The sequence below is a fragment of the Plecotus auritus genome (assembly GCF_963455305.1).
Source record: "Plecotus auritus genome assembly, chromosome: 2".
NCBI lineage: Eukaryota > Metazoa > Chordata > Mammalia > Chiroptera > Vespertilionidae > Plecotus > Plecotus auritus.
Window position 1 is genome coordinate 174917228 of NC_137771.1, and position 14813 is coordinate 174932040.

The 14813-nt window shown below is 34.5% G+C and overlaps 1 protein-coding gene across 4 annotated transcripts in view; it reads left to right on the top strand.

Annotated features, from left to right (window-relative positions):
- Positions 1-14813, top strand: part of ACAP2 (ArfGAP with coiled-coil, ankyrin repeat and PH domains 2) — a 161173-nt gene that overhangs the window by 122244 nt on the left and 24116 nt on the right. For 2 of the 4 annotated variants that reach the window (XM_080656703.1, XM_080656705.1), the window contains exons 11-14: positions 2810-2830; positions 6769-6820; positions 8806-8906; positions 9521-9626. In XM_080656703.1, coding sequence (XP_080512829.1) covers positions 2810-2830; positions 6769-6820; positions 8806-8906; positions 9521-9626 — 280 coding nt within the window. The remainder of the gene's footprint in view (positions 1-2809; positions 2831-6768; positions 6821-8805; positions 8907-9520; positions 9627-14813) is intronic. The other 2 variants (XM_080656704.1, XM_080656706.1) reach the window with 1 other exon arrangement.

A 14813-nucleotide genomic window follows, 5' to 3' on the forward strand; every position in this document is an offset into this window, starting at 1 on the left:
TGAAATGAACTTTCATGCGGCACTCCAGTGAGAAATGATGTAAGACTTCAAAATGAAGTACAGTGTTAGTGGAAAATTGCATTGTTATTTAGGAGGGTAGAAAAAAAATTTTTAAAAAAATATATTTTATTGATTTTTTACAGAGAGGAAGAGAGAGGGAGAGAGAGTTAGAAACATCGATGAGAGAGAAACATCGATCAGCTGTCTCCTGCACACCCCCCACTGGGGATGTGCCTGCAACCGAGGTACATGCCCTTGACCGGAATTGAACCCGGGACCCTTCAGTCCGTAGGCCGACGCTCTATCCACTGAGCCAAATCAGTCAGGGCTAGAAAATAATTTTAAAATGTACATTAGCAAATTTGAATTCTGATTTAAGCATGGACCTTCTTATTTTTGTTATTTGTTTCATGAATATTAATTAGCATAGATATTAAATATAACTAAAATCAAGTAGGAAATAATTATTCTCAATTGTAGACATGTAACCTACCATTTGCAAAGTGAAAAAAAAATAGTACCTTTATAAATGAGACTACTTTATAAAGGAGAGGCTATCTATATGTAATAGGATGACACTTATTAATTCAAATCATAGATCATAGTTCACCACCCTAATTGTTAGTAAAGAAATGGAGGTGCTGAGAGATGGTTGCTCATTCAAGGTTACACAGCTGGTTTGTGACAAAATTGAGGCCCCCAAACCTGGCATTTTTTGAAAACTTGATACGGAAATTCCAAGCATTCTATATTTTGATACAACAAAATACAACTTCAGCTATTAAAAAAATAGCTTAAGGGGAACATCTGTAATAGTGTCACAATTAAAAAAAAAAAGGAAGTTGGAGGATTAACAAGAAAAAAGTAGCTTAGAAACTAGTCAATTTGCATTATTAGGAAAAATTATGGATAGCAAATTAGTTTTATTTTCATGAACTTTTAAAGAACATTTTGATGAAAACACTGGCAAAAAGCAGACTTGTAGGAATAGAGCATATAAACACTAAATAAAACTGACAAACAAATGCAAAAGTCAAAACCTTGTAACAGAAGACTTAAGTATTTTTTAGGTTATAAGCCTGTAACTATAAAAGGAAAAAGGAAGAAAGAGTTATCTATTAAGTATTATTTAGACTTCTGCTTTTTAATTATAAAAACTTAGAATGTATCTAAATGTCTTATGAATTTTATAAAAGGTTGAATCCCAGGAAGTACTACAAATAATTTTTCTTTCCATATAGTGTCTATTCTGCTTCTCGAATTAGTTCTCTATCCAGCTTGATTTAACATAATCTAGCCTCTGAATAAAAGACTATTTGTGATATTTGTGCCTTCACTCTAAAAATCCAGGAATTCAGCTCTTCAAACAAATATTTTCCTGCCTACTGTTTAAGTTTTTGTTTCTGTATGTGTGTGTGTGTGTGTGTGTGTGTGTGTGTGTGTGTGTGTGTGTATTTTTTTCTGATTGTTCATGCATTATATTTAGGGGAACATTTTTTTTTTTTTTTTTGGTCACAATCACAAATGTACCATTATTTGTAGTTTTATAGAATAGTGGCATATAATATTTTCAAAATTAACTTTTTAAAAAGACCTCCTTTCTGAGAGAATGTGAATTTGATTACAAATTCTGACAGTTTTAAAACCTGATTTTGCGCTTCATAAAATCTAAGTATATTTATACAGCATTATTCTATAACCTGAAATTAACTGAAGAGATCATATTTTGTATGATGATGTGGTTGAAATAATGTAAGGAGTGAAAACGTTTTATGTTTCATGAATTATTGAGTTTGTTTCTGGTTGGTTTCAGATATTTTTAGTTTTTGTGTCTTAAGATTTTTATATGTCTATAATATATATATATATTTTCTGAGAACATGTAAGATCTACTAAAACAATATTTCATTTTCAGGCCATTTTTTCAGTGTGGCAGCTTTACTTCAGGCTCAAATCAGTGGTAGATGGATTACTAGTACCTATATTTCTCTTTTACTTTTAATGACAAATTCAGAAAGGATGAATTAACAAGGAAAATAATTAAATATTAAAAATTATTTAGCTTTAAGCTGGTAAAACAAAACTGAATAATTATGTGCTATGCTCAGTCTTTGTTAAATTAAAAAATATAGCTAAAGGAATAAAATGTATTATACAGTTTCTTAAAGCTGCTAATACAGATATAAATTTTTATTTTATGTGACTTTGTTTAAAAATAAGGTGTACATACATAAGTTAAAGATGCACTCTACTTGTGTGTGGCCTTAGAGTCTGCTATAATTTAACAAAAAGGGTTTGAGCAGGTGGGTGAGTTTGTTTGGCTGATAATATTTTATAATCACTGAAATTCTTAATTAGTGATCCCACTTTTCTTGTAAAAGATTTTATTTATCAGGTTTATATAGATATATCTATAGTGATTGTTAAGATGAAGAAAAGTACTATCTATATTTAATAGCTTTGACAACAGAGGCAGAAAATAATAGTAGAGGTATACTCAAGTGTGCTAAGTCCTACAGAACTTTATATAACATAATACTAGAAGAAAATTTTTGAATATTTCTGAAATATTAGTTTTCAGATTCCTAACAGTTGGAATTAATTGTACAAGTGCGTATATGTATACTATGTGAAAAAAATGCAACAGATTTTTGATTATTTTGTTAGATTATAAGCTTAAGCTTGTTCCTTTAATTCTTGCTTTATTTTCATATCATGCTAGTCCTTTGCTTATTTTGCACATTTGCGTTTTCATTCTTTTACCACCTTTCCCTTATGTTTTAATCTGCCCCATTTTTTCACATGACAGGAAAAAGCCCGATCATATCAGGTACCAAATGGCTTTCTTCCCCTCACCCCCTACCTTACTCCAATTTCTTCTTTGGCACGAGAAAGCTCATAATTAACCTGCATTTTGTTTGGATTACTTGCAATGGATATACAGTCTCTTATGTTTTAATTGGGAAGAAAATGTAAACATCTTATTTGAGGATCGAAATTATACCTTTTCATTGCCTATGTCCTCAATTTCTTTAATATGAAAAAGAACATACGATGTGTTTATAGTTACTCAAAGAAGATTATACATTGAGTAATACGATATGTACTAGTATATATATATATTTTTAAGGGAAATAAACAATAACTAGGAATTAATCCTTTTGTTAATAACGGGATTGGTTTTGTTGAAAGGAAACACTGTCAGTTCTTAGATTTTTTTTTTTTTTTACCATTTTGTTTTTTTTTCCTGTGAAAAATAAAATTGATTTGGAAATAAAGGAGCATAAATGTTCAAGCTTTTAATTTTGTTAAATGTTCACCTGTTTGACACCTATATAAATATGTGCATGAATCCATTACCTGTATAATTTTAGTGAAAAAGCTTATGCCAGTTTAGAAGTTTGACTTTTCTCACATTCTTGATTTCAAGTACAGTTCTGGGCCAAATAGGGTAAAAGATACTTTATTTATTTTTTTTTGTTAATCCTCTCCTGAGGATATTTTTTGCATTAATTATTTTAGACTGAAAGGGAGGGAGGGAGGCATTGGTAGGAGGGGGGATGTGGGGGAGGGGGAGGGAGAGAGACATGGGGAGAGAAGGAGACGAGAGAGAGAGAGAGAGAGAGAGAGAGAGAGAGAGAGAGAGAGAGAGAAAGAGAGAGAGGAAGAAAGATGAAGAAAGGCATGAGAGAGACACATCAGTTGGTTGCCTCTTACACTTGCTCCGATGGGGCCCAGGAATGAACCTGCAATCCAGGTACAATCCCTTGACCGGGAATTGAACTGAGACCGTTTTGGTACTCCTGCTGATGCTCTAACACTGAGCCACACTGACCAGGGCTTGATTGATTTTTTTAAAATATATTTCCCTCTCCCCTAATTTTGTCATCTGGAAAGCTCTCATTGGTCTTTACAATTTAATAATATTTATGGACATAATATTTTGGTCTCAAATCTTTATTATATTGAGTTACTCCAATTTGAGAGAGATATAAAATCGTGTCTTATTTTTCTTAATGAACCAAGAAATTGTCCTTTTTAAAACACTGTCTTCTATTTTGGCTTTGTGACAGCTTTTGAATAGAAGATAATGAAATTATCAGTACAATGCTTTCCAAAATTTGTCTTTTTTATTGTTTAATTACCTTTTTTAAGTACCTTCAAATTGCAGATAGTGTGACCTAAAATATTAAGTATTTTTCTGTATCCTAGAGGGATATGTGAACTATCTCATTTCTCCTTTTAATAAAAGTGTTAATAACTAAAGAGCAATTAAAAATTGTATTCCATTTTACTTATTTGTTTAAAGTCTTGGATCAATGTAAATGAGTACAGTCAGCTTTTTCCCTTATTTTTTAATGGTAGAGGAGGGGAGATAGTGTCATAAGATATACAAATCTTAGTAATTGAAAATTTTTTCTACCTATAACATTATGGTTTTATTCCTTAGGAGGTGTTGCCAAATTCACATGAATTTATAGTGTTTTTCCTGAGTGTGCAAAAACTGATGATATGAGAAAGTCATCAGAAACAGAAAGATGACAGGGGAACTAGGTTTCAGAAGTATGCATCTTCTGTAAAGTTCATAATCAGAGGAAATGATCTCTGACAAAAAACATGTTTTTATCTAATGTTTTGTTATTATTTTTAGAGGTTATGATCCTAAGATGCAGCAGGTCAAAATAAATTTGTTTTTTGAAGACTAAGAAGCATGAAAAGCTTACATAGTTGTATGGGTGTTTTTCTTTTGTACTAGGCTACTTATTTTTCTATGTAGTTTTTCATCAAGTTATATAATACTGGAGGTCCAGTGCATGAAATCCATGCACGGACAGGGTCCCCCTAGACCTGGCTGGCGATCAGGGCCAATCGGGGCCTTTCAGTGCTGGCCAGGGCCTTCCTTCTCCAGCTGCTGGTTGCCGGCTGGGGCCTTCCTTCGTTCTGTGCCACCCCCGGGTGGTCAGCGCACACCATAGCGAGTCATCGAACTCATGGTCTTCCAGTCAAACTCCCAGTCTCCTGGTCGAACTCCTGAGGGGACACTTTGCATATTAGCCTTTTATATATATATATAGACTAGAGGCCCAATGCACAAAGATTCGTGCAAGAATGGGCCTTCCTTCCCCTGGCTGCTGGCAGCGCCTTCGCTCTGGCCAGCGCTGACTTTCCACTCCAGCCCAGAGCCGCCTTTCCGCCTTCCCATGCTGCCCAGAGGCCCGGAGTGGCTGGGGTGTTGCGGAAACGACGCAAGCGTCCCGCCCCGCCCCCGGCTGCTTGGTGCCTGTGTATGCAAATTGACCCGCCATCTTTGTTGGGTTAATTTGCCTACTCACTCCTGATTGGCTGGTGGGCGTCACAAAGGTACAGTCAATTAACATTACTCTTTCATTAGGTAGATGATTACTATGAAACATAAGGATTTTTATTAATATAGTTTACGCTACCTCAAATGATTTTTTAAAAAACACTTCAATCAGTAGCAGAGATTGTTTCCATTGCATGTCATCCCATGTGGCAGGGCTGCACCATTTTGTTTGTTTGTAGGTATTTCCTTTAACATTTCTAACCATGTGTCCCAAAGCAAAGAAAACCAGAAGTTCTTCCTTTTCTAGCCTGCCTCTTGATGATTTGCATTTAGAGGCAACCCACTTGGTTTTATCTATATGCTAATTTAACAAATCTCTATTAATGGTAAAGGTGATACTTTTTTAAAGTAGCAAGAAAACCTAACAATCTGTTTAGCTTAAAATTAGAAAATCATTTCCTCAGCTTTGGAGAATTAATTTTTAAAAATAGAATTCTAAATATGTTTCAATACAATTTCTAATGCTTTTTTTTTTTTTTTAGTATCAATGAAAAGGTAGAATCTCTATCTGCTAATAGATTAATAACTAATGTTTACAATAGAAATCATCTCACATGAAACTAATTTAAAAATAATGACTCAAATAATGTTTTACCTTTCATGCTTGATGAGAATTTTTGCTTTCTTTTATGAATGGCTTTTGGCTGTGATTTTTTTTTTTGTAAGTTTTTAGGTTCTTTTAATAAATTAGAATTAGTAAATATGCCATAAGTAGCTTAGCTTTGTCTTCTAAAGAAGATTGCAAGCAAATTATTTGCCTAGTAATTTACAATAATGAGCAGAACAATATAAATATTTTGATGAATCATTTTAATAATAACTTTTATTATTCTGTTTCTATGATTATATGAAAGTAGGCCATGTGAATTGGAAGTTCTTTCTTGTTTGATAGCAATTGTAAAATGATGATTTAATTTTCTGTTTTGCTTACTATTACCAAATCACTTGCTGAATTACCTGCAGAAAGGTTGAAACAAAGCACCATTTATTTCAATGATTTAATGTATACAAATACATAGTCTTATTTACAATATAAATTTATTTCCACTTTATAATAAAAATTATTTTGGGGGAAAGATTTTGGTTATTTTGAGGAACCTCAAAAAAATCTTGTACTTTAAAACAATTATTATTTGATGATGGCATAAAAGGTAGCTTTTGTTAGGATTTAAATTTCTGACTTAAAATGAATCAAAATATAGTAATTTTACTTTCCTAATCTGTCATTTAAAAATTGTTCTTTACTTTCAACAGTTATTTTATTGGCATCAATTTATATAAAGCAAAACAAAACAATGTACTTCTCAAAACATAATTTTCTAGTGCTTTCCCAAATTTTGTTCCTAACAACAACTGAAATAAAATGTGTTGGTGAAAACTTAATCTATTTTGTATTTATTTAGACGCTGGTTTTCAATACAGAACAATCAGTTGGTTTACCAGAAAAAGTTTAAGGTAGGTGTTTTGTTAAGTAATTAAGTGAAAAATCTAGTGACTCCCCAGTTTTGGTTATTTATCTATTTGGCTTGGGAAAGCATTTAAGTTCATAAATACTCATCTGTGCAAAATTACTGTTAATTAGTTTTATGTTTGGGCATGTATACTAGTAAGAATGTTCAGAAGTGGAAAATTATCCACATTCAATACTTAAAAGCAGTGATTTTGAATCCCGAATTCTTAATTCCTAGTTTTGAGATGGATTTGTTTTTCTGTCCCAGGATTTATACTTTTTTACTTCACATGTTTCTTTGTCTATTTGTGTGACAAGAATAATACAACCATTCCACAGTACTATTTTGAGGCTGTAGAAGAAGATGCCTTTTAAGAAATAATGCCTTATGGCCACTGATGATAATATAGAGATATTAGAAATGACATTAAAATGTAACCTTGAAGTAAGTTAAATAAAAACCTCTAAATTTGTTAATGTTCTTTTTATATATTCATTTTCCTGCACCTTATTTTAAGGGTGAGGAGTTTTTATTTATTGGAAAGGCATACAGAAATTACATGTGGTGTGAGAATGTGACAACTCACTTCCCTCCCAAGTAATGTCCAAATATGCTATCTTTACCTCTTTGGACATCTCCTGCTGAAGGCACTGATCCTTGTCCCCTTCCCACTATACCTTGACTTCTCTGCCCTCCCTCTCCTGTCACCAACCTTGTTGGTGTTCACTCAGAATACTACAGTTGCAGGTGACAATGGCCCAGGAGAGACCATGGGAAGCTTACTTTATGTGGAAGGAGTATAATGAAATGGTCTGTAGACACCATGCAAAACGTTGGAGATTTTGTTCCTTCAACTTGTATATAGATGTTGATGCTCACAGATTTTTCTTTTTCTTTTTGTTCTGAAGGTTCTGGTAACTTGTGGTGTATTTCTTTCTATTTCCCTGTGACCGTTTTTTTTTTTTCTTTTCTCTTTTTCCCTTACTCATGTCTCTTCCCACTATGCACAGATAAACATTACCTACAAACTCCTTAATCTGATCTGTTGAGATTGTACAGAGTTTAAACACATCAATAAATACTTTAAATCCCCCCTCCAATTTAGAAAAAAAAGAACCATAGTTAATTGGTAACTTGATTTTTACCCAGTTAGCTGTTATGAATGATGTATTCAATTGTAAATTTGAAATATTCACTTTACTTTTGAGATGACACAATATGAAATTTCCAATTAGCTCATGGTTTCTTCTATTCTGATACTTGATTTTGAGGTTTTTTTTTTTTTTTTTTTAAATATATTTTATTGATATTTTTACAGAGAGGAAGGGAGAGGGATAGAGAGCTAGAAACATCGATGAGAGAGAAACATCGATCAGCTGCCTCCTGCACACCTCCCACTGGGGATGTGCCCGCAACCAAGGTACATGCCCGTGACCAGAATCGAACCCGGGACCCTTCAGTCCGCAGGCCGACGCTCTATCCACTGAGCCAAACCGGTTTTGGCTGAGGTGTTTTTTTTTAATTAAATACTAGGAAATGATAAAACCATTCTCATTTTTGTAGGTATTTTTAGAAGGATATATAGGCTTTTTTTTTTTTTCTTTCCAGTTATTTAAAACTTGACTCATTAAAGGCTTCTTTTTTTGGAGGAAAGTAGTTTTTATTTTATGTGAGTAGGGACCAGGAGTGTAATGGATATGAAAGAAAATTAACAGGATGCTGACATTTATTGAGTACCTACTAATTAATTGCCAAGTGTTAGATTAAAACTATTTTATTTAATTCTTATACAGCAATTTTATGAGGCAGGTAAAATTATTAACGGTATAATTACCTTTATTAGTTATATCTATGTTAAGTCTTGTCTCTAAATTAAGAAAAATATAAATCTTTAAGACCACTTATTCCAAGTAACATTTTTAAGTATTATTGGTAGTAGTATTTAAAACCTAGATTGGTAACTATGGGAGTTCTGTTTCCTTATTGTAGGATAACCCCACTGTGGTAGTGGAAGATCTAAGGCTTTGCACAGTGAAACATTGTGAAGACATAGAACGGCGATTCTGCTTTGAGGTGGTCTCTCCAACAAAGTGAGTGGTTCTAAACAATTTGAGAGTTGCTTTTATATTTCTATAACTTGTTTTAAAGAACTTTCCAGAGTAGAGAAAGATTTGTTTCACTTGTGGTGGTCTGTGCTAACTAGAAAAAAAGTGTCTTAAAAGTAAATTTCATTATTTAGTGATTACAGGTATTAGAGTCAGAAATTTCTGTAACTTCTACCCAGTATCATATTCTTTAAATTCTATAAAGATTATTGATATGGCCATATGAAAACTTTTTAGTTGTCATGGATGATAAAGTGAACTCATATATCAGATTGATTTTTTTATAACTATCATTTTATATTTCTACCCAATAGAAAAAAAAAAAGTGTTGTACTTATATGGTAAATTTAAAGTTCGTGTGTGTTTTTTTTTTTAATGTGAAGGAATGGGTGATTTCTTTCCAGTAGGTAACTTATTTCATTAATACCTTGATTTCTTATTGAATACAATCTGTCCTAAAGATAGATGAAATAAAATTTTTCAACAGAAATGTTTATTTTTTTGTTAGAAAATTATTGTATAACAAAGTTAGCAAAAAAACATTATTATTTTTTTTTGGTTAATTTAGTGACTGAGAAAACAATGTTATTTCCCTTTAGAAGTTGTATGCTTCAGGCAGATTCTGAAAAGCTGCGCCAGGCATGGATTAAGGCTGTTCAGACCAGTATTGCTACTGCTTATAGAGAGAAGGGTGATGAATCAGAGGTTAGTAAACAATACTGCAATACCAGATGATATATTGTCAAAAGTTTTTAACTTTAATTGCAACATTGTATGATTACAACATTCTTTAAATTGAGGTATAATTGACAAGTAACTTTATATTAGTTTCAGGCATACAACATAATGATTCAATATTTGTATATACTACAAAATGATCACCACAGTAAGTCTAGTTAACATCTGTCACCATTCATAGTAACAAACATTTTTCTTGTGAGGAGATTTTAAGATTTACTCTCTTAGCATTTTTCAAATATGCTATATAGTGCTATTAACCATAGTCACCACACTGTATATTATATCTTCATGTCATTTATTTTATAACTTGGAGTTTGTATCTTTTGACTCCCTTCACCCATAACATTCTTTTTTTATAGAGGATGGTTTTTTTCGTTATTGAAATGTTTATTTTTAAAATCTAGATTCAATTTCTCTTTTGTTTACTTCTCTTGACTTTACCTATCATTTTATTTTAATATTTAAATATGTTTAATTCTATATTTGAATATTGTCCCAGATTGACATAAGATAGTTTGATGCAAGTATTTCCTCCAAATATTATTTTAATTAATATTAAAATAATGAATGTGAAAGGTATTTAAAATTAAAACCGGGTAAAATGTAAAACAGAAAGGCTCAAATTGTCTCTTAGTTGAAGTCTTTCTGGAGAAGATAAACTTAATATGGACTCTTGGGTCATAGTCTGGCTTCAGCTTCTCAGTGAGTTTATATATTCTTGAGCAAGGCCAAAGTGCGACTTGAGAAACAGAACTCACCACTTTGTTTGGTAGGATCCTGAAAATGAGTCTTTTATAAGTCCATGCATGTCTGAAACTGTCTTTATTCAGTCATCCTATTTGTTTGATAGCTTGGTTGGGTGTGGAATTTTTAGGTTGGAAATAATTATTCTTAAGAATTTTAACTGCATTGTTTTTTGTTTCCAGTGTTGCCATTGGAGTTTTTCTTATTACAGTACTGTACTATCTTTTGTAGCTTTCTTCTCCAATTCTCCTGTTGGTTTTTTTTTCTTGGAATTTCTGGACTAATCTTACGATTTTCTAATTTTTGTGTGTCTTTTTTGCTCTAATTTCTGAGCTGTTTTCTCAGTTAATAATCTTCCATACCTTCTATTGAATATTTTAGTTCTGGTAGCATATACTTAATTTCCAAGAGTTTCTTTTTGTTTGCTGAATGCTTATACATGTAAATATGTTCTTTTTTCATGGCTGCATTGTTTGAACTATGGTTCTTAGCCTTGACTGCACATTATGATAACACAGGGAGCTTTAAAAAAATAAATCTCAGAATTAGAGTCTACCACTGAACATTGAATGGAGTTGGGACCCATGTATCAATATTTTAAAAAGATTCCTAGGTGATTTCTGTGTACATGCATTGTTGAGAACCATTATGTGAGCAAGCATGTCAAACTCCCAGACCACATGCCTCGTTTATTTGGCTTTTAGTTTGACATGCTTGTTCTAGAGGCGTGGTTCCTTGGCTATCTGGTAACCTGTTCATGATTATACGGTAACTAAAAACCTCTTTGGAAGCTCTGAGAACAGTTAGGACTTTGTTGACTGTGAGGTTTGCTCAAGTCTGGACCATTTATTTTTTGAGGAACAACCAGAGTTAGGAACTTTGGAGTCTTTTCATCTGGTATGATTCCCCAGAGAACATTCACCAACCTCCAGCATAGGGGTAAGGGACTGACTGGGAGCTCATTACTGGGGGTCTCAATATTCAGTGTGTCTACATTCATTTAGTCCTCTGCCTTCCACCTTTTGGGTAAATCCCATCCAGATACTCTGTTTTACTTCACCAGAGAATGTACTTTCAGTCATTTGTGTTTATGAATAGGGAGCAGAACCCTAATGGCATGGAATTGGGGAGGGGACCTTGGATGCTAACTGCTTCTTACACAATCATTTCTCCAACTTTTTATCCCCACTTCCAGGGTTAACATATTATAAATCAGTGGTTTTTAGTCTGTGTGCCACAAGAATTTTTAAAACATGCAATACCTTACTATTTAGTCAGAGGCACTGACCTCTTTTCCCTTAGATGGTTAAATTAACAACAAAAAAAAAAAGTAACAGCCAACACAATAGCCTGACTCAAAATTATACCTATCTTTTTGTAAGATCTGCAAAAAAAAAAAAAAAAGTAATTATTGGTGTCCTATGGAATTATAATAATTAGTTTATCTGTGCCATGATATGAAAAAGGTTGAAAATCACTGGTTTAAATCCTTGAGCCCTTTGAATATTGTGTGATGTAAATTGGTGAACTCTTGAGATTTTTCTTACTGCCATCCTTAGATTTGGCCTTGGTCTGTTCAGTTACTTTATTTACCCACTAAGGGCCCAGTGCTTGAAATTCGTGCAAAGGTGGGATCCCTAGGCCTGGCTGGCAATCAGGGCCAGTTGGGGCCAGGCTGATCAGAGCTGGGCTGGAGAGGAGGTGATGGTCACCAGGCCAGGCACGGAGGAACGGACACCAAACGCCAACACTGCCATTATCAGTCAGCGCTCTGCCACCACATTGTTCCCCACCTCCCCCCTCCTCATTCCCTTGCCACCGTGCTGCCACTGTGGCAGGCAGATGGTGGGCCAATTGGGGCCTGCTGGCCAGGGGGAGGGATGGGGCACAGGAAGTTGGCTGCTGGCCCCAAGGAGAGAGCCGGCCCTCGGCCCCTTTGGGAAAGGGGCTGTATCTGCTATCACCCACCCCTTATTCCCTGTTCCAGCCTGGGGCCCGGCAACAGTCGGGTGATGGGGGCCTGCTGGCCCAGGGGAGGGACTGTGGGTGGTTGGCCGGCTGGGAGAGGTTGGCTGTGGAAGCGCACTGACCACCAGGGGGCAGCTCCTGCATTGAGCATCTGCCTCCTGGTGGCCAGTGCACATCATAGTGACTGGTCGTTCTGGTCGTTACAGTCATTCTGGTTATTCTGGTCGCTTAGGCTTTTATATATATAGATTTTCCAGCTCCTAAAATTTTGTTGCTCTTATTTGTTATTCCTGTTCTTATGGGTGAACATGGTTTGTTTTTAATGAAAAAATACTAAAGTTTTTAAAAAGTAGATTACACATATTATGCCATTCCACACCTAATAGTAATTTCTTAATATCATCTATCACCCAGTCTATATTCGGATGTTGCCAGTTGTTTTAAAAATGTTATTGACAACCTTTTGTACAAAGTACAATCTTACCTATGCCAGCATTGCATCTGGTTATGTCCCTCAAATCTTTAAATCTAGAGCAATCCCTTTTTTACACAGCAATGATTTAATAAAGAGATCAGGTTAATTGTTCCATGCCTTAATATTACATAATGGGTTATGTGTATGCTTCATGTTGCAATAGGAGACACAATATTTGGTTATGCAAGCATTGCTAATCCTGAGATCAGGCTTCTGTGTGAAGATGAAATGGACATACTGGATTTGAGAAATGACAATGTGATTCCTCCATTTCCTCCCTTGTTTCCATTCTGTTTTGTTATTTTGTATAACACATCTACCTCCTGTTACTTTCACCCCCATAAAATCTCCCTCATCAACTATTCATCAAATGGTTTTACAGCTGAATTTCTATTTCATTAGAAATTGAAAAATGATTTTCTAATTCTGTCATCCCATTTACATTTATTAACATATTCTTATGTGAAATACAACTTTTCCTCATCACCTGGAGCTGTTTAGTTTCTGTAATAAATGTTTAATTTTAATTTTTTGCTTTTAATTACCACCTTTGGTTAATTTATTAGCTACCTTAAGTGGGAAGAGATATTTAGTTTTTTGGGTATAATTTAGCACAGGGGTGGGCAAACTTTTTGACTCGAGGGCCACAATGGGTTCTTAAACTGGACCGGAGGGCCGGAACAAAAGCATGGATGGAGTGTTTGTGTGAACTAATATAAATTCAAAGTAAACATCATTACATAAAAGGGTACGGTCTTTTTTTAATTTTTATTTCAATAGTTTTATTCATTTCAAACATTTTAACAAGAAGAATGTAAACACTAATTATTATAATTTGAAACTTCAAAAAATGGAGGAATCATAGCACAACAACATACCTTATATTGAAGATGGCAAAGGCAAAATAAAATTGCCTAACAAAGGAAAGGTACAAAAGCCTTTCAAATTAAACTTAAATATAATAAAATAATTTAAAACTAAAACAAATAGAAAAGAACAAAATGTGTAAACAGTAAATTAAACATTTTCTTTAGTGCAACTTCCAAATTATGCCCGGGATGTAGATGTAGATGGCAATGTAGACTGGGTTGAAAGGTTTTTGGTCTTTAAAACATCAACTTCAGTGGGAACAGTGTTGTTGGTTTCCTTTTTTAGCTAATGCATCAAAGTCTGGAGTTAGTTTTGTTGTGGCTATTCTCAGGATAGATCTGAGGTGTTCGTCAGTTAAGCTGGATCTGTGAGGGGCTTTGTTGATGTTCATGACGCTAAATGTCTGCTCACAAACATAGGTTGACCCAAACAGCACCAGTATCTTCTGTGCCATCCTCCCACTCAGAAGAAGGAGCTGCGGCCGTGTTTCCCGACGTTGCCATGTTAACACTACTGCTGGTGAAGGAGCGGAGGGGAGAGCAAGAGAACCCTTCGCTCTTTCGGCTCCGCGGGCCGGATAGAACAGCCGAACGGGCAGGATCCGGCCCGTGGGCCGTAGTTTGCACACGGCTGATTTAGCAACTCATGAATTTTTTGTAAATACGTTGGGTCCCAGTTAATCACAATAATTACTCTTTTTTCTTTTCTTTTTTTATCCTTACTGTAAGATATTTTTCCATTGATTTTCAGAGAAATTGGAAGGGATGTAGAAGGGGGAGAGAGAGAGAGAGATAGAGAAACATCAATGTTGGAGAGACACATTGATTGGTTGCCTCCCACACCTACCCTGAACTGGCTTGAACCGTGGTATGTGCCCTTCCTTGATCGGGAATCGAACCTCTGACCCTTTGATCCTCGGCCTGATGCTCTAATGAGCCAGACTGGCTAGGGTAATAATTACTCTTTTTGTGATTATCAAAATGATCACATCTTTGTCCAATAAGGGCCCTGGGTAATGCCTTTTTAAAAATTCTCTAGTTTTTAGCAGTTTTGAGAGGAAATAAAATTAGGTGTGCATCCAGATAATTTTGAAG